At 41.9% G+C, this 24,748-nt stretch overlaps 1 protein-coding gene across 1 annotated transcript in view; it reads right to left on the bottom strand.

Moving 5' to 3' along the window:
• Nucleotides 1-24,748, bottom strand: part of LOC122663979 (protein SWEETIE) — a 157,589-nt gene that overhangs the window by 71,021 nt on the left and 61,820 nt on the right. Inside the window, exons 20-24 of the mRNA XM_043859648.1 lie at nucleotides 22,741-22,809; nucleotides 22,528-22,650; nucleotides 22,377-22,445; nucleotides 22,144-22,248; nucleotides 21,777-21,865 (exon numbers count right to left, since the gene is read on the bottom strand). Coding sequence (XP_043715583.1) covers nucleotides 21,777-21,865; nucleotides 22,144-22,248; nucleotides 22,377-22,445; nucleotides 22,528-22,650; nucleotides 22,741-22,809 — 455 coding nt within the window. The remainder of the gene's footprint in view (nucleotides 1-21,776; nucleotides 21,866-22,143; nucleotides 22,249-22,376; nucleotides 22,446-22,527; nucleotides 22,651-22,740; nucleotides 22,810-24,748) is intronic.

Below are 24,748 nucleotides of genomic sequence, written 5' to 3'. Positions count from 1 at the left end.
CCATGGTCAACTAGGTATTTTTGAAATTAAGATTCTTTATACTCGGTTCCATTATCACTTCTCAATATTTTGAGAGTAGCCTGGAACTGAGTTTGGACCATTCTATGAAAATGCCCAAAATATTCAAAAACCTAATTTTTTGTGTGTAAAGATACACCCAAGTGTTCCTAGAGTGACAATTAATAAAAGAAACAAACCAACGATGACCAGAAAGAGATGTTTTACGACTAGGGCCCCAAACATCAAAATGCACCAATTAAGAACATGAACTCCTTTTATTTGATAGAGAATAAGTGGAACATGTCTGTTTGGCCAGAACACAAGCCTCACAAATAAAGTCATCCTTATTACATTGGGTGACCAAACTACGAAATAAATGTGTTAAAATTCCTAATGGAGGGTGACCTTATCTAGAGTGCCATTGGTAAAGTTTAGAAGAGACCAAGGAATTCTAGTGTAGTGGAGAAGATAATGGTGGTGGAGAGGAACGACCATCTTCAAGCAGGTACAATCCACCGTGTACTTTACCCAATCCAATCGTCTTCCTAGAGCCCAAATCCTGAAAAACACAATGGAAAGGAAAAAAAGTTACTTTGCAATTAAGATCACAAGTAATACAACTGATGGAAAGAAGGTTAGTAGTAAAATTAGGAATATGTAAAATAGAGGACAAAGGAAGAGAGAAAAGTGCAGTTGATGATTCCTTTTCCAGATATGGAAGAAAGGGAACCATCAGCTACTTTGACCTTGTCCTTCCCAGAAGTGGGAGAATAACGATGGAACAGGCTAGAGGAACCAGTCATGTGATCTGTAGCTCTAGAATCTATGATCCAAGGATGGGAAGCTACAGAAGCACAATGACTACCAAATGGAATACCTGAAGGAGCAGAAGAATTGGCAGTAGCAGCGGATGTAGTAGAGGCAGCAGCAGCAGAAGTCCTTAGCACACGTAGGATTGCCTGTAGACCGTCCTGGGATAGACCAGTGTTAGCAGCATGGGTTGTGGTAACAGGCTCAGTAAGATGAGCTTTGTTCTTTGACTTTTCCTTGGCAGCCCTCTTAGCTTCAAAGTCAACCGGTTTCCCATGAAGTTTCCAGCACTTCTCTTTGGTATGGTAAGGTTTGTGGCAATGCTCACAAACAACAGTGTCAGTAGTAGAATTACCAGGAGAAGGAGTGCCAATAGGTGCAAGAGTAGCCGGGGCAGCAGTCTGGAGAGCTAATCTATCAGTAATAGGCATAGTTATCACAACATCATGGCGATCCAAGTCGGTGGAGGGGTGTCTGATTGATATTTCGACACGTCGCCCACCATGGCGATCATGTCGACCATGGCAGAATTGTAATGACATCCAAAGTTGAATGGCAAACTAGTAGATAAATCAAGATTTATAAGAGCAATGGCAGAATTGTAATTAAATCCAAAGTTGAATTGCAAACTAGTAGATAAATCAAGATTTATAAGAGTAATGGCAGAATTATAATTAATCTGAAGTTGTAAAGGAGTGGCAGAACTGTAATTTAATGGAGTTAAAGAGAAAACTAAATGGGTTAAACAGAATAGCAATAGAGAATATAAGAGGTTTTATATAAATAATATAAGTTGTCCTTACTTGCAATTTTAAAGACTTAATGTCTTCTTCAACCTTGCAATAACAGAATAGAAAGAGAGGAGAGAGACGGTGAACTGGAGTAGTTCCAGTAGAGGAAACTCCTTCTTATGAAGACGATTCTCCCTGCAATTTCTGGAACAAAATCGCAACACCAAGGTTTGCCGAACCCAATGAGAAATAACCCCAAAATTCTACTGGCAACCGAATGGTGAGATCTGAAATCAGATCTGGTGGATGTCTTAGTTGCAGGTTACTAAACCAAGGCTAAAATAGGAGATTTAGGGAAGCAGAGAGTGGGTATAAGGTTGGGGAAGAAACAAAAAATTAAAGAAGAAGAGATCGAAGAGGGAAAGAGAGACAGGACGCCATGGCGTAGGTCGATATGCACAGACCTCCAACGCCAGGACGCCATAACAACTATGGTAATAGGAGGCTGCAACATAGCAGCCCTATGGTTTTCCTTAGAGGAGACCAAAGCATAGGATTGTTCAAGTATGGGAAAAGGTTTATGGCCCAACACCTGAACACGAATCTGGTCATACTCCACATTCAAACCAGCTAAAAAATCATAAACTCTAATCTTGTCCACATGCTTCTTGTATGAAGTAATGTCAACAACTGTAGTAGGATGACAATCAGAGAAGTAGTCAAATTGCTGCCAAAGGCTGCACAAAGTAGCATAGTATTTGGAGACAGATAATTCTCCTTGAATAGTGTTAAGGACTTTCTTCCTGACTTCATACACCTGGGCATCATTGCCAAGCTGCCTGTAAGTCTCCTTGCAAACAACCCAAATTTGGGAGGTTGTATCAAGGAGAAGAAACCCATGCGCAAGGTCAAAAGTCATGGAACCAATTAGGTAAGACATGAGTACCCCATTGTTGGCAAGCCATCTGTCTTGAGCATGACCAGTCTCAAGTGGCATAACACTGGTGCCATTAATATGGCCAGTAAGGCCATGGCCAGCAATGGCAAAGGAAGCAAAACGAGACCAAAGCAAGTAATTAGAACCATCCAGTTCGATTGGATTAGGAGGAAAGGTATGAAAATCTGATTTGCCTTGGCCATCACCAACAGAAGTAGTAGTCGAAGTCACTAAGTCACCCATTATTTCATCAGAGAAGCCCAAATCGCAGAGAAGGGCTGATGTGAGGAGAAAACCAGGAAATACTCCAAGTGAAGTGCCGAAAATTGAGGGAGAGACCTCTTTACATACAGCAATAGGTGTCCCAAAAAAACAGCAGCAACAGAGATGTCAATCCCCTACATCAACTTTGGCAGGGTGGACAAAAACCTTGATTTGGGTGAGATTGATGTAGGGGAGAAAGCAAGCAAAAAACCAGTAGAAGGAGCTGCAATTTGGTTCGAGTAGTCTTCTAATAGTGCTGAATCACTCCTCCCAAAAACCAGCTTCAATAGAAATCTGAAACTCCTACCTCGATAATCCCAAAACCCTGATGTTGGGAAGGATCGATCTGAGGAAGTCTTCAATAGAATGGAGACAGGAACTTGTTAAAAAATCTGCTGCAGGTCTTGATCTTCAATAAGGGGAATTGATTCCTTATTGTGGATAATGAAATCAATCCAAAACTTGAAGCATCAAATATCACAGGCAGGGTAGCTGGTTCCTATCGAGCAGAATTGTTTGGCATTGAATGAGGTAATGGAGGGCAGCAACTGGATCTAGTGATCACCTCATCAAGTCTGCCCTATGTGAGAATGGAGAACAAAAGAGAAGAGAAGGAGAAGAGAGAAGGAAGAGAAGTGGAGAAGAGAAGAGATCGAGAATGGGGCTGTGAAGAACCCTAGTTCAAAACCTGCTCTGATACCATGTTAACAGGAATAGAACTAGAGCTGAATGTTTGGATAGTCTAAGGCAGACCCCAAGCCATATATTTATAATGAATAGAAAAATAATACATGGACAGAATAGTCCCTAACAAAGCCGACATGGCTGTACATATCATAAAAGTAGTAAAAAGTCCAGAATACCCCCACGGTATTCTGGCCCATACAATCCAACATAAACATAACAAATGGAATGAATATTTAGCCTGGAAATAAGTCTTCATAAGTCCCCGTAATTCTATTTTGGATCACACACTGAAATTTAGTCGATATAATTCATGTCTCAAAAACTTAATTAATATAATTGACATCCCAAACATCCCTCCACTCCAGGTCATACCTCTCCAACCTTCCACCATCCTAAAAGTAGCACCTCTTTATTTCACTTTTTATGAATACTAAAATAGTTCTTCACCTAGAAGATGAAAGTGAATAACTCCCTCTTTTTACTTCCAAATCAACAAACCTTAACCAGATGATAATTATGACAGCCATCCAAAACTATCAAAAGGAAGTTTTCATTAAGTTTTCAGAACCCTCAAGTAACAGAAACTAAGGTGGAGAGAAGACAGGAGGAGGTAAATGGAAGCTCAACAGGGGTAGAACAAATAAAAGCTTTTTCAAACCCAATATTCACTGATAAAGAAAAACCAATTGGGACCAAAAGATTTCATAGAAACACCTTCTGAACTGTTTATTTGCAAAAGCCCAACCAAATACGGACAAGCCAATATCTTCATAAACTCTAAAGAAAGATCTTGAATGATCTTTGCACTTCTTTCCTTCCACCAACCCACAAGAGAGTTGTGGAATCTAACTCCACAAAACAGAAGCCTGCTCACCAAAACGACTTCTCAACTAATGCATAAGCACATGTTTCACACTAAGGACACCTCCAGCATACCAAAACAGGCTCATAAAGTACTACCAATTCCCAAACCATCTCAACCATAAAAGAGTCCAAGAGAACATGTGTAGCAGATTGCTTTTCCACATAACCCATATGGAATCTAGTTGCCAGCTACCCAGCCCTGGCTGTAATAATCCTGTGAAAGAGACTTCTCTAAAGTCACACACTTCTGTTTTTGAAGTGTGAGCTGGACTATATGGACATATGTTCTTAGTTTATTTGACTATGGCTGGAACCCTCTTCCAGGGCTGTAATACTTGCTGACAAAGTGGCCAGCAGTTGTCATACCTCCCAAGGTGAAAGTGATTTCGGGTATTACCTCTTATGGCATTTGCTGGTTCATTTGAAAAGAAAGAGACAAAAGGGTTTTTGAGGACAAGAAACAGGATAAATCAGTGTCAGTCGAAGCAATTTTGGGAATTATCCATTGTGTCTTATACCATAAAATCTAGGATCTGATTGGAGTAATATTTCGGAACTGTGACATTTTACTGCCCAGACAAATATCTATCTTTCTTTTTGTATGCTTTCCTGTATAAGTTGTACAGCCACTGATACACATGTATATTATCTAAATCCTCTATACCCCCAAGTTTTTCTAATGAAATATTTTTGGTGTTGACTATCAAAAGGGTCATAATCTCATAGAAAGCAATGTTCAAGAACTCGGAGCTGACACTGGTTTCAACCAGCCAGAAACTGAGATTTCCTAGGTTTCGACCATATCTCGGTCAAAACCTGGTACTTTCTCCAGGTCTACTCGAAACCTTGGTTTTGGGTCCCATAAGTTGTTTTTTTCGCCCTAACTCTGATTGTGCTGCCTATTTTTGACAGTTTGAATCCAATCCACACATTAGTTTCACATAGAGAACACTCAAAATAATACTTGTGGTTTTTAGCAATGTTTTATCAAATTAAGATGTATGGAAATTTTAGATTTGAGAAAAAACCCAGCATTTAAAAGTTGAAAATTGCACCTACCATTGAAAATCCAGTTTTTGTTCTTGAACGGGTAGGTTGACTTTTTATCCTTTTAGAATTTGATTTTTTAACAATTATTATTGGATTCAGGTATTTGCTTATTTATAAAAACATTTACTTAAATGATATTTGGCATAAATAAGTGCTTGTCCTGGTTTCGAGCCAGGTTTTCTCAAGTTTCGATGGAAATATGTGAATTTATATAGGTATTCAGGTTGAAACTTGCGAAATTACCGAAATATGGCAGAAACAATGTCAAAACCATCCAACATGTGGTTTCGACCCTTGGTTGCGAAACTGAGATATCTCGGTCAAAACCAGTTTCGACCGAGTTTTTGAACCATGATTGAAAGGCAAACTCTTGAAATAAGTTTATAGTATGCATAGTGTGGAATTCCGTGAATACTGGCTTGATCTAAGTGATCACAGCCCAACTTTATTTATAATACTGAAATCATATGAAGAGAATACATCTAAGCAATGTGGGACTAAAACCCATATTACAACACTCCCCCTCAAGTTGGAGCATACATATCAAATATGCCCAACTTGCTAATTATAGGAAAAAATAACTTAGGATTGATTCCTTTGGTGAGGATATCAGCCAACTGATTACTAGACTGAATAAATGGGATACAGATTATCCCTTGATCCAACTTTTCTTTGATAAAATGCCGGTCAATCTCAACATGTTTGGTACGACCATGTTGAACCGGATTGTGTGCAATGCTGATTGCGGACTTGCTATCACAGTAGAGTCGCATAGGAAGATCAGTAACCATCCCCAAATCTTGAAGCAGCCCTTGAGCCAAAGAAGTTCACAAATACCCTGGGCCATAGCTCGGAACTCAACTTCAGCACTAGATCAAGCTACAACAGCTGGTTTTTTGCTTCTCCAAGTTGTTAGGTTTCCTCCAACAAATGTGCAATACCCGGATGTGGATTTCCTATCATCAGGACTGCCAGCCCAATCTGCATCAGTGTATGCTTCAATCCAGAGGTGGCTATGAGGAGAGAACAAGATTCCTTTTCCAGGAGATGACTTGAGGTAACGGAGAATTCTATAGGCTGCTTCCAAGTGAGAAGAGTGAGGATCATGCATGTATTGACAGACAAGGCTTACAGCAAATGTGATATCCGGCCGAGTATGTGAGAGGTAGATCAATCGGCCAACTAACCTCTGATAACTGCTCTTGTCCACCGGGTCGCCGTCCTTACTCTTCAAATGTGTGTTGGGCTCAAGGGGGGTATCTGCTGGTTTACACCCAAGCATCCCTGTCTCTTGTAACAAATCTAAGGTATATTTCCTTTAAGAGAGAGATATGCCTTTAGCTGAATAGGCAACCTCAATCCCTAAGAAATACCTTAATCTACCCAATTCCTTGACTTCAAACTCGGTGCTCAAATAAGCCTTCAACTTCTGTATATCTTGTGCATCACTGCCTGTGATCACTATATCATCAACATAGACAATCAGCATTGTCACTTGCTGTCCTACCTTTTTCACAAACAACGTATGATCAGCATTGCTCTGCTTGTACCCATAAGCAATCATAGCCTTATGGAACCGGCCAAACCAAGCCCTAGGTGACTGTTTCAGACCATACAGGGCCTTCTTCAGTTTGCATACCTTTCCCTGAGTTTTTGAAGAAGTAAAACCAGGAGGTATCTCCATGTAGACATCTTCTTCTAGATCTTCATGCAAGAAGGCATTCTTCACATCAAGTTGCTGGAGTTCCCATCCTCGATTCGCAGCATAAGACATAATAACCCGTACAGTATTCATCTTTGCTACAGGAGCAAAGGTCCCTTAGTAGTCAATACCTTGGGTTTGAGTAAACCCTTTGGCAACAAGCCTCGCCTTGTATCTCTCCACTGAGCCATCAGCCTTGTGCTTCACTACAAAGACCCATTTGCAACCAACAGGTCTTTTTCCAGGTGGAGGACTCACCAAATCCCAGGTCTGATTTTTTTCAAGGGCATGCATCTCTACGTTCATCGCATCCTTCCATTTCTGTTCGGCTATAGCCTCCTGCCAGTTGTTAGGGACGGAAACAGAGGATAAAGAAGCTATGAAGGTATGGAAAGCAGGAGTTAGTGAGTTATATGACACAAAGTTGGAAATAGGGTGCAATGTACAACTTCTCTTTGATTTCCGAACAGCAATGGGTAAATCAAGACTGGGATCAATAGGGTGTTTACCAGAAATCTGACTAGGAGCAAGACTTGGAGCAGGAGCAGATGCCGATTGAGTAGGACCAGTGGTGGTGGTCTCTTTGTATAGAGGGCCGTCCAGACGAAAATCAGTTCCCCGAGTGTACACAATTTTTTCTTGTTGTATCTGTCCCACTTCCTGTTCTTGACTAGTAACCCCTTCTTTGAATTCAACAGAGGTATCCTCTATAGTAGGTATTTCAATGTCTAGCGGAGCAATCAGCGGGACCTCTTCACCACTTATAATCTCCCCCTGCAGAGGTTCTGGCTGTTTAAAGTAAGCTTCAGACTCCCGAAATACTACATCCATAGTGACAAACACTTTCCTGGTAGGAGGATGATAGCATTTATACCCTTTCTGGGTAGCAGAATAACCAAGAAATATGCATCGCAGTCCCTTGGGATCAAATTTGCCGTGTACATGAGGATTCCTGGCAAACACAATACAACCAAAGACGTTGGGAGACACAACAAAGGTTGATTTACCACAGAGCACATCCAAGGGGCAGCGACCATCCAAAACACGGGAGGGAAGTCGATTGATAAGATATGTGGCTGTAAGAACAGCATCACCCCAAAAGCGAGGAGGAACAGCCATAGTGAACATAAGAGAACGAGCAACCTCCAGAAGATGGCGATTCTTGCGTTCAGCCACCCCATTTTGAGCGGGAGTGTCAACGCAAGAGGTTTGGTGAATGATCGCATGGCTGTCCAAATAAGACCGAAAGGCACCGTCCATGTACTCCTTTCCATTATCGGACCTGAGAATCTTGACCTTGGCATCGAACTGTGTCTCGACCATCTTATGAAATAAAGTGAAACAGGTAAAGACGTCACTCTTACTATGCATCAAATATACCCAAGTTGTCCGACTGAAACAATCAATGAAAGTTACAAACCACTGAAATCCAGAGCTAGACACACAACGGGCAGGGCCCCATACATCAGAATGTATCAATCCAAAAGGATGCAAGCTTCTATTGTCAAAAATGGGTAAAATGTTGCGAGTTTGCTTTGCCAAAGTGCAAGCATCACAAGAAAAATTATGTTTATTACATCTCTTCACCAAACTAGGAAATAAAGTGGACAAAACACTAAACGGTGGATGGCCCAAACGACGATCCCAGTTATTCAATTCAAAGAGTGCAAAATCAAAATCAGAAGATGCAGGCTGAGATGTCAAAGCTGCCCGGGAACTGTCAAGCACGTACAGACCACTAACCACCTTACCACATGCAATCGTACTGTCCGTTTCCAAGTCCTGAAATAAACAATGGGTTGGAAGAAAAGTTACTTTGCAGTTTAAATCCTTAGTTATGCTACTAATGGAAAACAAATTAGTAGTAAACTTCGGAACATGTAACACAGAGGAAAGGGTAAGAGATGAAGAACACTGTATGGATCCCTTTCCCGAGATAGGAGAAAGAGACCCATCAGCAACTCAAACCTTACTATGACCAGATAAAGGAAAATAAGTGGAATAACAAGAGGAAGAACCGGTCATATGGTCGGTTGCCCCTGAGTCAATTACCCAACAATCGGGCATGACCGAGGTGCAATTCCCACCAAATGAAATACCTGTGGAAGAAGGTGTAGTGGGATTAGTAGGCAGAGATAGAGCCGAGGCAGCCATGGAAGGAGATACAGATGTTGAAGAAGATGAGTCCAAACGAATCACCATATCACGCAAAGTTTGCAAATCCTCCATAACTTGTGACAGAGAATGATCAGGCTGATCCTCAGTAGTATGGGAGAAGAAACGACCGAGACTAACGAGGAGAAAAAAAACCCAAAAAAACCAGAGTTTGTTAAGTCTCGGTCGAAATTTCGACCGAGACTAACGAGTTTTGGTATTTATAAAGCTACTTTTGAAAAAAGAATCTCGATATCTCGCGAGATTTTGATTTTGTCTCGAGATATCGCGAGATGGTCAAAATTTCAATCGAGTTTTTGTATTTTTTTTATTCAAGCTTGTGTTTCATTTCGGTCAGGTCGAGATACTCGAAATATTCGAGATCTCGACCGAGATTTCGCGAGATTTAGTACTATGCCCACGGGCAGACTGTGACCCAGAAATAAGAGCTGATCTCTCCTGAGTAACTGGGTGAACCATGGCTGTTCGTCGACTGTCTTCAGCCGAAAGGATCGCATAGGCCTGCTCAAGAGTGGGGAGAGGTTCCCGATTCAAAATATTTGACCATATATGATCAAACTCAATATTCCGCCCTGCCAAGAAATCAAAGACTCGTAAACCATCTTCCCACTTACGATAGGCCGTGGCATCAACATCAGTGGTGGCAGTGAAGGTGCCCAGAAAATCCAACTGTTGCCATATCGTACACATAGTATTGTAATACTGAGAAAGTGTCAACTCCATCTGTTTGGTAGAATGAAAGTTTTGATGGAGTTCATAGCATTGAGCAGCATTCCCAACTTGAGAATAAGTATCTTGGGCTGTCTTCCATATTTTCGCAGTTGAATCAAGAAGAAGGTACTGCCCAGCAATGTCTTAGTCCATGGAATTAACCAAATATGACATGACCAAGAAATTAAAATTCATCCAGCGATCCTATGCAGAACTAGCCGCTGTAGGCCTGACCGTGGTGCACGTGATGTAGCCAGACAAGCCACAGGAACCAATCGCAAATAAACAGGAGCGAGACCACATAAGATAATTGCTTCCATTTAACTTGATGGTGTTCACAAGAAATGGAAAAAAATCACGTTGCGACGAACCATCAGATCCAGAAGAAGCAGAGGTAATCTCCGAAGCGTCAGGTATGGTGGCTGGGAAAAATCGCAGAACTCAAGAAACAAGGCCTCCAAAAATAATTAAATCATACAGAGGAAAAAAAAGGACCCTTGGCGGGAGTCAACTCACCACCAAAGGTGGAAAAAAAAAATAATGGCAAGGTGAGGGAGACCCTCTCGCGAAAAAGAAAGGAAGGCGAGAGGGGGGGGCTGGTGGTGGAGGCGGAAGAAGTGGGGTGGCCTGGGGAAGGCTGGCGGTGGTGGCGAAAGGGGTAGGAAGGCCGAGCGGGAAAAAGAAGGGGCCGGCGGAGGTGGCGGAGGGCTGGCAGAAGGCTGCCGATGGTGGCGGAGGGCTGGTGGTGGTGGTTGGCCTTAGGGCAAAAACACGAAGGAGATGAGAGAGAGAAAAAAGAAAAAAAGGAAAAAAAATTTAATTCCCATATCCCCGAAATATTGTTGGCTCTGATGCCATGTGGAATTCTGTGAATACTGGCTTGATCTAAGTGATCACAGCCCAGCTTTATTTATAATACTGAAATCATATGAAGAGAATACATCTAAGCAATGTGGGACTAAAACCCATATTACAACACATAGTTTGAGAACCCCTCCCCTGCCACGCAGTGCCCTATCAGATTCTTCTATTTTCCTCACACTTGAGATCATAACTATACAAGTGAGCCAACAGTGTAAAGTAGTACAGTGAAAGGCTATTGATTTGGTATCACAAGCATTTTCCCAACCCACCCATACCCACCCTGACCAGATCCACTTTGGTCTCCTCTCTCTCGACCCCCCTTGCCGTTTCCAGGTCCCCCTCCCCCCCTCCTAGCAACCTCCCTCTTATCCCTCTCCTCGCTTTAGCCCTCCCCATCATCCGTTTGTCTGCAGCCCGACTATCTCCTATTTCCGTCGCCAATATAGGAGTACCCCCCCCACCAGGTCCTTGCCTCTCTACCACTAGGTGCCATGTCTTCCGGCTTCATTTGGAACGTTCGGGGTCTCAACACCCTGGCCAAACAACAGGACATCAGATCCCTCATTAGATCCACCAATTCTTCCTTTTGTGCTCTTCTTGAAACCCGTGTTCTCCAGGAGAATGCTTCCCGCATTGCTGCCTCCATTGCCCCCTCTTAGTCCCTGCTTTCCAACTACAATCATTCTCCTAATGGTCGTATTTGGTTTCTTTGGGACTCCTCCAAAATCCACATCAACTCATTCCTCTTCCCAACTTCTCCATCTCCGCTTTTCCATTCCCAACTCCCCCACTTCTATCTTTCTTTCGGTGGTCTATGCGTGCAACCAGGCTGTTGACTGCCTACACCTGTGGTCTGATCTCTCCCTCCTCAAGCCTGGTTTGGACTCCTCTCCTTGGGGAATTAGGGGTGATTTCAATCTGGTCCGCACCCAATCTGAGAAATTGGGTGGGAGACCTATTGACCCTTCATTGGTTAATGCTTTTAATGAGTGCATTGAGGACCTCGGTAGTGTCGACCTAAGATGGTATGGCTCCCCTCTTACTTGGCACAACCGTCGTGTTAGGCCCAACCATATCGCTTGCAAGCTTGACCGATTCCTCTCCAATGAGGTCTGGCTCACATCTTTCCCTCATTCCTCTGCCAACTTTCTTCTTCAAGGTTTATCAGACCATAGCCCTTACCACATTCTTATCCAGCCCTATTCTTCCTTTGGCCCCAAGTCTTTCAAATTCTTCAATATGTGGACCTCCCATCCCCTCTTCGCCCCCACCATCCAGAAAGCTTGGCGCATCCTAGTCTCTTTCCCCTCCCTCCCCCTCATTGCCCTCGCTGGGAAACTCCGTCACACCAAGTCTGCCCTTAAAAGTTGGAATATCTCCACCTTTGGCAACATCCCTTCCCAACTCTCCTCCTGCAGGTCCAACCTTTCCCTTATCCAATCTAGGCTTCAGTCGGATTCCCTCAACCCCGTGCTTGCACTCGAGGAGAAGAAGCTCTCCAAAGAGCTCGCCTCCCTCTCTTCCATTCAGGAAAGCTTCTTACGCCAAAAATCCCGCATCAAGTGGCTGGATCTTGGAGATTCCAATACCGCCTACTTCCATAGATCGTTGAAAGCAAAGCTTAACTCCAACTCCATCACTCTTTTGCTCTCTCTTAATGGGACCCCTCTCTCCTCTGTCCCTGACATTAAAGAGGCTTCTAGTTCTTTCTTCTCAAACCTGTTCAATCCTCCTCCCTTCTCCCCTGCTCCCCTCCCCCCTGGCCACATCAACAAGTTTGTTCCCCCTCATCTTGCGGATTTGCTCCTTGCCATCCCCACTAATGACGAAATCTCCAAGGCAATCCTCTCCCATAAATCCAACAAAGCCCCTGGGCCTGATGGATTCAATATGGGCTTTTTCATTAGCTGCTGGGACTTAATCGAAGGTGATCTTTTTAAAGCCATTCGTAGTTTCTTTTTCAAGCCCAGCCAGCTTGCTTAGGTCAATCAGACTTTTATCTGCCTCATCCCTAAAAAAATGGAGCAACCTCCCTGTTTGACTTTAGACCTATCTCCCTTTGCAACCTCATCTACAAGTTCATTGCAAAGATCCTTGCTAACAGGATTACGACCATCATCCCCTCCCTTGTCAGCCCTAATCAATCCGCCTTCATCTCGGGCAGAACCATTGCTGACAACATCATCCTTTGCTCTGAAATTGTTCGAGGTTTTAACCGAAAATCTCATTGCCCGGCGGCCCTCATGAAAATCGACCTCCGCAAGGCGTTTGATTCCCTTCGTTGGGATTTTATTTGTGATGTGCTCGCCCAAATGGGCTTCCCTCCTACTTTTGTCCGTTGGATTTATGCCTGCATCTCCTCCCCCACCTACTCTGTCCTCGTCAACGGCTCCCCAACCGGTTTCTTTCATTCCAAAGTGGGCATCCGTCAGGGCTGCCCCCTGTCGTCCTTCCTGTTCTCCCTGGCTCTAGAAGTCCTCTCTAGAAGCCTTCAATCCAAAACGGATCTTCACCTCATCTCCCCTATTCCCAAATGCAAGCATATAAATCTCACCCATCTGGCCTTTGCAGACGATCTGAGGATCTTCTCTAAGGCCACCCCTTCCTCTATCTCTACCATCATGAATTCCCTCCACCTCTTTGAATCCCTTTCGGGTCTCCGCATCAATCTCCTCAAATCCAAAATCTTCCTCACTGCCATCCCCGACTCGGTTAAAGATTCTCTCCCGCACCTGACTGGGTTTTCCATTAGCTCCCTCCCTGTTAATTACCTTGGCCTCCCCCTTATTCCTGCAAGGTTGTCCAGCCACCACTGCGCTCCCATGATTGACAATATTCGCAAGAGGCTTCAGCTTTGGAAGGGTAAACTCCTATCCTATGCTGGCAGACTGGAATGTATCAAATCAGTCCTCCAAGCCTCTTACATCTATTGGAGTGGCATCTTCGGTATCCCTAAAGCCACCATCAAGGCAATGGAGCGTCTATTCTGTGCCTTTCTCTGGAAAGGATCTGATTCTTCCAAATTCCTCCATCCTTCTAGCTGGAAATCCATCTGCCTCTCTAAATCCGAAGGAGGTCTGAGCATCCGTCGAATTCGCGATTCCAACACTGCGGGCATCCTTAAGCTAATTTGTAGATCTCCTCCCGTCAGGAGTACATCTGGGTAAATTGGGTCTACCCCCATCTTTTGAAATCGGATTCCATTTGGACTGTCAAGATTCCAACGGACTGCTCCTGGATTTGGCGCAAAATCATCCTTCTTCGGCCTCTCGCCCTGTGTGGCACTTCTACTTCCATTGCTGATGGCTCCTCCATATCCCTCTGGCTCAACCCCTGGCACCCCCTCGGGATCCTCTACAATCTTCTCGGGCCCTGGACGGTTTACTCTTCTGGTCTCCCAAAAGCCTCTCCCCTTTCTAGCCCCGTTGCCTCTGGTTCCTGGACCCCTCCCCCATCTATCAACCCCTCTATTCTTCCCCTGATTTGGCAGTCTCTCCCCCCTCTCTCCCCTCCCCCCTTTCCCCCCCCCCCCTTAGTTGATAAGGTTATTTGGCTCCCTTCCCCCACCGGTATTTTCTCCTCCAAATCAGCCTGGATTTTGTTAGAGACCCCATCCCTACTGTCCCCTGGCACAACATTATCTGGTTCAAGGGCCATATCCCTCGCCACAGTTTCATCACCTGGAGATCCTTAAGACTTTGCCTCCCTACCCAAGCCTTCTTGTTACACCGTAATATCCCTGTTTCCCCCTCCTGCGCCCTCTGTTGGAATGGTAGTGAGGACATAGCCCAGCTTTTCTTTGCTTGCCCCTTCTCCTCTACCATCTGGAAAAAAGCTCTTACCCCCATTTGGCCCAGAAGTAGGAGACACTTGGACTTTGATCGAGAATGGCTCTGGTTGAATAAAGCTTTTCCAGGAAATCTGTTTGTGACACCATCGGCAAGCAGGTCTTCTGTGCTACTATCTATCATATCTGGATGGAGCGGAACCTTAGGAGATGGACTTCCAACTCTTGATCTTTTGACCTGATTTGGAAAGCCATCTTCTTTGACATTTCTTCCAAGATCAGATGTGGCCGTCGGATACCCCAAGGAGCAGGCATATTGTTGTCTCCTGGGGTCTAGATTTGTCTATTTTACGTTCCCCCTCCTCTGCGTAGGCTGGGTTGGTTGTTCGTTTCTCCCCCCTCCCCTTCTTCTTTGTACATTCCCCTCCCCCCTTTTTTTCTCCCTGCCCCCCGGGGTAAGGTATTATAGTTATTCATCACCAAAAAAAAAAAAAAGGATGGTGGGGAATATGATAAGTTGAATAGGGTTTTAAGCATAGTTCAAAAACTCGGAGAAATTTCACCAAAATTTTGAATATGTTAGTAATTTCGAATCCTCCGAGACGAAACATCATACAAAACGCAAAGAAACCCAAAACAGACAATGTTTCGACAGTCATTTCATTTGGAATCTCACTCATTTCAGTCTAAAAAATGCACCATTTCGTCAAAATTTCCGTTATTTCGGTCATTTCATTTAGGTATTTCGCTTTAGAGATGTCAACGGATATTAGAAAATCCGTATTCGATCCACATTCATATCCGTTTATGAGAATCCGAATCCTTCCGAAACTAATCAGATACGAATATGATAATCCCCCATTCCGACTGATTATTATCCGATTCGTTTAGCAATCGACGGTAATAAAATATCTGAAATTTATCTCTGTGTTCGTCTATCCTTTTAAGTTACCTTATTTTTATAATTTCATAAGTTAAGATAATGTGATTCTTTTTCTATATTTTCTATTGGTTTATATATATTATTTTATGCAATGTGATACATGGAATCACATATCTATGTAAGAAAATCAAAGACTAAGAAGAGTAGAAGAAAGAGTAGTTGTTGAACTCTTAAGTCTCAATCCTAACCCTCATCATAAAAACTGTAAAGATGTCAACGGATAGTCGAAAATTCGTATTCGATCTGCGTTCATATCCATTTAGGAGAATCCGTATTAAAAAAATCATTATCCGCAAACTATCCAAATCCGTCCGGAAACCGATAGGATATTATCCGAATCCGTCCGAATATAAACAGATACGAATAAGATAATGCCACTATCCGACCAAATTCGATCCATTTACATCTCTATTTCGCTCATTTCGGTCATTTCGGCCTTTTGCACTTCGAAATGGCCAAGCAAAACCCATAGGAAAAAAAATACAATGTTTCGGCGAAATTTCGAGGTTTCGGTTGTCTAGACCTGGTCGTAACACCGAAACAAGACGAGTTTTCGAACTCTGGTTTTAAGAAAATCACATTTAGTTCATAACAGAAAGTATGGAAACATGAGAGAGAAAACTGAAGGGATAAGAAGAACAAAAAGAGAAACGGAGAAGAATTTCATATAGAAGGAAGGATTGATACCACAAAAGATACCCATACTCTACAGCCACAATAGTTGTCAAGGCGCCGTCTAGGCGTCCAGGCAGTTTTGTTGGTGCCTAGGCAATTGGCGCCTTGCACTGGCTTTTATTGGTATCAAACCCGGCATTGGCCCTTATTTATGCCAAAATCATTTAAGTAAATGTTTTTATATTTACTTAAGATATTATTCATAAATAAGCAAATATTATTCATAAGTAAGCAAATACCCTCGTATTCGAATCCAATAAAAATAATTAAAAAATAAAATTCCAAAAGGTTAAAAAGTTAACCCCCTAGTTCAAGAACAAAAACTGGATTTTCGGCGGTAGGTCAAATTTTCAACTTTCAAATGTTGGGGTTTTCCTCAAATCTAAAAATTCTATAAATCTTTTTTTTTTAGGTGAAAAGTTTCTATTACCAAACCCCAGGAGGGAGCGGGGGGGAATATACAAAGAGAAGACAAGGGTGAGAGAGAGAAAAAAAGGGGGGGGCAAAGCCACCAGCCAACCTACGCAGAGGAGGGGGGCAGCAAAAGAGAAATACCATGACCCTAGGATACAACAATGTGTCTGTTCCTTAGGGTATCCAAAATAGACCTAATAGGGATGAAGCTAAACTTGGAGGAAACATCGAACGAGATGGCTTTCCAAATCAAATCAAAAGATCGAGAGTTGGAGGTCCATCTCCTAAGATTCCTTTCCATCCAGATGTGATAGATAGCGGCGCTGAAAACAAGCTTCCCAACAATGTCGCAAGTGGTGGTTCCAAAGAAAGTCATGTCCAACCAGAGCCAATCTCTCTCAAAGGCAAGGGGTCTCCTACAACGGGGCCAGAAGGAAGTAAGGGCTTTTTCTAGATGGTGGAGGTAAAAGGGCAGCGAAAGAAGAGGTGGGAAATGTCCTCGGAGCCATTCCAACAAAAGACAAAAGAAGGGGAGACAGGGATATTGCGATGGAGAAGGAAGGCTTGGGTTGGGAGGCAAAGGCTAAGGGTGCGCCAGGTTGTGAATCTGTGCCTACAGATGTGACCTTTAAACCAGACTAACTTATGCCAAGGAACAGCAGGCAGGGGTTTCAAGCGAAGTTCTAGCAGAGGAGGAGCTAAAGGAGCCATTGAGTGATGGAGGCCAAACAACCTTATCCGCATTAGGGGGGTGGGGGATGAGGGAGGGGAGGGAAGGCCAGACCTGGGAGAGAATGGAAGGGTGGAGGAAGGGAGGGGGGACCAGGAGCCATACAAAATTAGGAAGGAGAGGAAGGCAATTTTTGGGATGCCAGAAGAATAGATTGATCTAGGCCCAAAGACATTGTAGAGAACCCCAAGAAGATGCCAAGGGTCTAGCCACAGGTAGGTGGAGGACCCATTGGCAATAGAGGAAGAGATAGCACGGATAGCAAGGACGCGAAGGAGGAGGATCTTGCGCCAAATCCAAGAGGAATCAGAGGGGATAGGAACAGTCCAAATGGAATCATTCTTGAGGAGATGGGAGTATACCCAGTTGACCCAAATGGAATCCTGACGAGAGCAGATTTTCCAGATGAGCTTAAGGATACCCGTGGTATTGGAATCGTGGATGCGACAAATACCCAAGCCTCCTTCAGATGAGCTTAAGGATGCCCGTGGTATTGGAATCGCGGATTCTATAAATCTTAATATGGTAAAACATAGCTAAAAACCAAAAGTGTGGTAAAATAATCATTTGTTTTGATATCCAAAAAAATATTCTCATTCAAAGCGATTTTGACAACATGCGTGCATACCAAATAAGGTTTGACCGGAACATAACTTCTTCAATATAAATCAGATTTAAGCAATTTTGGATTTGTTGAAAAGCTGGTTTTGTGCTATAACTAATACAAAAAGTCTCATGTAAAAGGAAAATCATTCGACTAATCAAACTTCTTAGAGAACAAGAATATCTCTCTAAATTGAGAGCAATTTAATTACTTATAAATAAGATCATATTTTCTAAGAACAGTATAAACAAAATGTGAGACCAGTATAAAACAAATGTATGTTTCGATTGTTTCAAACTTCCAATAGTTTGCTCCTTAAGTTCTGCTGTCTTCTAGTTCTATGCTGATTTTTTATGACTTGATGTAATTTTTTGTTATTTTTGATGACTTGATGTGGCTTAATGTTGATTTTTTATGACTTGAGGTGACTTAATGTTGATTTTTTATGACTTTAGGAGGCTTAAAGTTGATTTTTGATGATATGGTATATATTGTAGCATATTAAAATATTGTAGCACCCTAAATAATGTTAGAAAAGGGGGAAATAAAAAATAACACTTGAGGGCGCCTTGTCGCCTAAGCGCTTAGGCACCCCTCCACAGCCTTGGGTCACCATGCCGCCTTGACAACTATGGGCCCACAGCTAGTAGAAACATGAGCAGCAAAAGCACTTCACCAAGCCCAAAATCTTTACTCAATCCTGTATAGCCAGATGGCAGGGCACATATGCTTACATCACTTTCGCAAATATGACTCCCACCTTGACTAGAACTAACTGATCCTAATACAACTCAAACGAATACTCTCTTTTTTTCTTGATAACTAACAGATTCTATCAAACCACTAGGTATATGACCATTAACAACATAAAAGAATTCCTAAACTGACTAGTAATTAAAGACTAGCCATAACTTCATAAATCCTCATATGAATAGGACCAAATGACCTATTAGAATTTCAAACTGCTACTGCTACTAAGATAACACATTAAATTTGGGCGTCCCTTAACAGCTAATTTTAGAGCTTCTACTTCAGCCCATTACTAAAAAAACCCACAAAATTACCAAAATCATGTAATATTAAAACAGGTCATGTTTCCTATGTGTGACCACATTACAGTCTTATACCTCTTCAAACACCCGATCAAACAGCTGTCTTCTATTCTTACTTCAAAACAATCTTCCACTTAAGCCTTTTATCCACTGCCACCCTATATAGTAGAGGGCAACAACCTCTTTACTCTCTCTTAAAAACAATGTGGGAAACAATACTCTATTTTCTCCCTTCCAACTATTTATCCTCCCAAAACTCGATTCTATTCCCCTCACCTTATAAGAAATCTTCAAACTTCAAACTGAAAGAACCTTGTTGTTTCATACATTTTGCTAATTTCAACCATAGGGTTCTGTTAGTAGAGACTGTTTTAAGTTTCGGATATATTCAGGGGTAGTTTAGGTATTTTCAGTTATGTTATTTCCTATTGTGTCTCTTATGTATCTTAAGTCTCTATATATATGAAATGAAGTGGGAGCTCTACTATTAAGTGGAAACCTCCCAAGTGTTACACGATTTCCATTGTTCTTCTTTATTACATGGTATCAGAGCAAGATCTCTAGGGACTGTTACACCTTCCTAGTGTCTTGTCTCTTCCTCCTTCAAGGGTTTCAATCAGTTGTGATTGATCCATCTCAGTTTCTGTTTTGAGAATCCTTTTGGTTTGTGTTTGAGAGGGTAGCAGCACCCTATGCTGCATTTCTGGGCTGTTTAGAGACTAGTTCTCAAATGGAGATTGGGAACTAGGGATCTTTTGTTGGTGATTTTTAGTTTATGGCATGGAGAAGACATTCAAGGCCTTAGAAAGCACTTTGGATCATGTTGTTTGATCGATTATTGCAGAAAAAGTAGAGATCGACTTTTTGCATTGGAGCTGATTCCTGCCTACTTTTTGGAGATCGATCTCCCCTTTCCTCGTTTGGAGACTATTTCTTGGTGTGCAAGCTCAAGAAGTCTTTGTATGGACTGAAACAGTCGCCTCGAGCTTGGTTTGGTGGGTTCACTGAAGTCGTTTTGGAGTTTGGACTAACACGTTGTAGTAGTGATCATTCTGTATTTTTCCGGCATTCTGATGCAAGGAGAATATTTCTTATTGTATATGTGGATGATATTGTCATTACAGGAGATTACTCTTTAGGGATTGAGAAGCTGAAGGTGCACTTGCAGCAGAAGTTCCAGACTAAAGATTTGGGAAGATTGAAATATTTCTTGGGTGTGGAAATGGCTCAATCAAGGAAAGGGGTTACACTTTCACAAAGAAAGTATATCATTGATCTTCTTTCAGAGACAGGGTTGTTAGGATCTAAACCTCTAGATACTCCTATGGATCCTAATTTGAAGCTTACAGCTGATGTTGGTGATGTTCTTAGTGAACCTGAGAAGTATCAAAGACTTGTTGGAAAACTAAATTATTTGACTGTGACTCGACCTGACATTGCCTTCCTTGTCAGTGTTGTAAGTCAGTTCTTGTCTGCTCCTCGGACATCTCATTGGGATGTTGTTATTCGTATCTTGAGGTATCTCAAGAAGGCTCCTGGACGTGGTCTAACTTTACTCTGATCATGGACATGGAAGGATTGAGGGCTTTTCAGATGTTGATTGGGCTGGATCTCCTGTTGACAGAAGGTCAACTACAGGTTATTGCACATTTGTTGGAGAGAATCTCGTTTCATGGAAAAGCAAGAAACAAACTGTTGTGGCTCGATCAAGTGCAAAGTCAAGAGTATCGAGCCATGGCACACGTTACATGTGAGTTGATGTGGGTGAAACAGTTGTTAACTGAGCTTGGATTTACTGCTGTTCATATTGCTTCGAACCCTGTGTTTCATGAGAGAACGAAACACATCGAAGTAGACTGTCATTTTGGTCATGAGAAGCTGCAACAAGGGCTCATTTCTCCTACTTATGTTCGTACAGGAGAGTAACTTGCAGATGTGTTCACAAAGTCCTTGGGGAGTGCTAGAGTGGATTACATTTGTAACAAGCTAGGCATGATTAATATCTATGCTCCAGCTTGAGGGGGAGTGTTAGTAGAGACTGTTTTAAGTTTGAGATATATTCAGGGGTAGTTTAGGTATTTTCGGTTATGTTATTTCCTATTGTGTCTCTTATGTATCTTAAGTCTCTATATATATGAAATGAAGTGGGAGCTCTACTACTAAGTGGAAACCTCCCAAGTGTTACACAATTTCCATTGTTCTTCTTCTTCTTCTTCTTCTTTTTTACTGCTTCTTCTTCTTCTTTATTACAGGTTCCAAACCATACTCTGCAGAAATTACCTCTCTCCAAGGAGCACTTATGGTGTGAACCTTGACGGTCATTTCCTATGCAGCCTCTGATCATCCTGCACAGATGTGAAACCCAGTCCCCCACCCCCAACTAACTTTTTAGGCCTATAACACCCTTTCCATTGAACCAAATGATTTATTTTATCACCTTCCCATCACATAAGAAGCTCCTTGGTTTTCAGAGCATATAACAGATTATATGCTCAAGGACAGTGATGATACCTCTTATTAGGGTGCATCACCGCTCTACAAAGTATAAGAAGAAGACACCTCAATGATCACTACATCTAAACTTCAAGTTAACATTGGTACAGATATACAGTTACAGCAGTTTTGACATGAAACTAGACAAGGGTACAGCATTTTTACAGAGAAAAAGAAAATGACCAAAGAAAAATCTGCTATCTATCCACAGTCAATAAAAATTAAATGGGATGAATTAAACTTTTACTCAAGAATAGTTTAGTAAAAGGAGATCCATATTTACCTTCGATGTATGCAACCAAGTGAGAAGGCAATAGATCCAGAATAGCTCAAATCTGTAGCACTAGCAAGATCCCCTAGAAGTGATCTGGTCTGTTCATCAAAGAGGCAGTGAGTAAAGAGCACAAGGGGAACATAAGGCTTAAAGATGGAGATCATTGACTTTTTTTACATGATGGCCCCTAATAGGAAAGAAAGAAAAAAAAAAAAAAAGCAAAGATAAAGACGACGGGAAGAATAACGAAAAATAGGCTGTGATAACCTTGAGTTTGGAATAGATATTTCAAACGGTAAAAATAACAAAACATAATCCCCATACTAGCCTGATCTGAAAGATATCACCATATAGAAATAACAAGTGTTGTACTGACCATTCTAGCTGTATAGATATCATTCCCAAGGCGAGCTAACAGACCAAGTCCTTCAGCTGCTGCTCTACGTTGTGATGCACAAATATCCCCTTCTGCCAGAATTCCCTGTCATAATTGTAAAATTAAAGAGAAAAATAATCATAATCACAGTAAAGCCTCAGCAATCAAAACAAAAATTGAAAAAATACTATAAAAAAAAAAGAAGGTAATTGATATAAGTATAAAAAACCTACCAGGAAGATAGCCTGTGCAGAACCTAACATTTCCACTCCCAATGGTTGTGGACGTAAAGCAAGCAGAGCCTACAAGGACAAGAAAACATGATAAGATTTGCAATGTAGCATGCACCATATTTCTAGCAGATTAATGGATGGTGATAAACACCTTCAAACCTGCAAGCAGGCCAACACATGCATTGGTCACACTAGCTGCATGCCATGATTGCTTTTTTCCAGCTTTTAGGCACTGCTCGATCATACCAAGAAGTAAAAGCATTCCACCATTATCCTGCAAAACAGTATCAAGTTTTAGACAAATAAAATATAGAGAACTAACCACAACTACCAAAGAGGAAAAAAGTCGACTGCAGCCACCTACCTGAGTCGCAAAAATTATTCCGAAACAAAGGAGCATCTGGTTAACCAACATCTTGCTTATAGTCTCCGGCTTCATGATTAAAAAAAAAATACATAGATATAAGCATTAGCATTGCTTCAACAGTAAAAAGAGGGTGTAAAAACTATAAAATAAAGGAGAAAACATATCAGTAAAGTAAATGGGACACCTAACATAAGATTGGCAACGAAATACAAACTTTTGATGACAAAGTTAGGTGTAGAGGTCAAACAAAACACATCAGGGGAAAATTTTAAATGAGAACCCACAAATATAGGACATGGATGAAGTCCATTTTTGACTAGAAGTAAATAAAAGAGAGACCACCTGTCGAACAAAGAAGATACAACATTGAACTGTGCTGCATGGACGAATACATATTTCATACCCCACAAGCAACAGATGTCAGACTCTCAAAAAGAATCAATCTGCCTCATTGACCTAGAATGAGATGAATTTCCTGGTCATGAATGAATTCACATGTACATGAAAGCCATTATTTTAGTGGTTTTTCTTTTACTTTGAGAAATAGGAGGTTTCATCGTTGTAAGTGTTGTGCACACAGTGCATGTGGTGTTGTCATTGTTGTCAACTATGTGCACCACAGTGCAGTTAGCAGAGCAACAGTATAGACGGCAGCAGTGAGTATAGAGGTGTACAGGCAGTGCACTGGTGTGGCAGAGCATCTACAGTGGTGTGATAGGGATCACAGATGTTCTAGCAGTTGTTTGGCAGTGCAGACAGTACAGTTGCAGAGAGTTCAGGACATGTGGCAGTATGGCAGTGACTCATAGGATTCAGGACTCATGTGGCAGTGTATGATGGCAAGTGGCAGTATATTACAGTGTTATTCAGTAGTTAGCAGCATCGGAGAGAGTGTTCGTGCAACTTCTCATTGTGACTTGACAGGTTCATGTGGAAGGGTCAACTTTGGAGCCAATTTGGGCATGCTAAGTAGCAGAATTGGAAGAGGGCATACACCGGAGAATTGTAGTGCTCTGAGTCCTCTTTCCAATACAACTGAAACACCCCCATTCTGAGGTCCTATGAGGAAGATATGGAGTTTTCAGTATCAGTGCTCAAAAAAGGAGCAAGATGGGGGAGTCCAGGCTTTAGTGACCAGTACTGATGTTGTGTCAGCGTACTGATACTGCACAGGGTCATCTGATGAGTAGAAGAGATAACAAATACTGATGATGTGGTGATGTAGATAAATCACTTGGGGCTTATTTTAGTGGAAATAAGCTTTGGGTTGGGTCATATATGTATTGGGACTTTAATCCCATGAGTTTACTTTGTAATTGGCTAATTCAATGAGCCTAAAATATGGGGTAGAGAGTAAGAAAACGGGATTTACTTCATTAGTTTAGTTAGAGTCCTATTTTGAGTTTGTTTCCTTTATTATTTCACTCTCCTAGTCAATTTAGGATACCTTAGTAGTTAAGGAATGGATTAGGCCTTTCCCTTTTCGTGTCTAAGTCTATTTTTGAGTCCTCTATATAAGTTTGTAAGGGAAGCCAGCATTGTACACGAATTTAATTAATGAAATATTGGCTTGAGCCTTTGTGAAAATCCTGAGATAGGATGGGTGAGATGCCCAGGCTGAGATAGCCAACCCTTCCTTTCCTCCTTCTTCTTCCCTACTCGATCCCCATTCATCTATTTCTTGTTTTGTTTTAAAACATGCAACCAAGCCCTCAGGTGTGCATTCTGGAGTTTACATCAAGGTTTTGAGATCCAAGAGTCATTCAACACCACTGGTTCGATTGTTGCGGTTTCTCTTTATTCAAGATATTATTTATTCTTGATTGCTGCTTCAACAGGTTACAAATTTGTGGGTTTTTATTTGTTACTTCAACCAAGAAAATTGTTCCCTTGTTTTAGTTCACATTGTTCTCTTGGTTCCCTCATATGATTTCTTATTTATTGGAGGGTTTTCTATTTGATCCTGCCTGGATTAGACCTATTCTGGTTCTAGTCTTACATTATG

This window comes from Telopea speciosissima, chromosome 6, assembly GCF_018873765.1.
Source record: "Telopea speciosissima isolate NSW1024214 ecotype Mountain lineage chromosome 6, Tspe_v1, whole genome shotgun sequence".
In the NCBI taxonomy this organism is placed as follows: Eukaryota; Viridiplantae; Streptophyta; class Magnoliopsida; order Proteales; family Proteaceae; genus Telopea; species Telopea speciosissima.
Note: the sequence above shows the minus strand (reverse complement) of the source record. Positions and strands in the feature narration are given on the sequence as shown.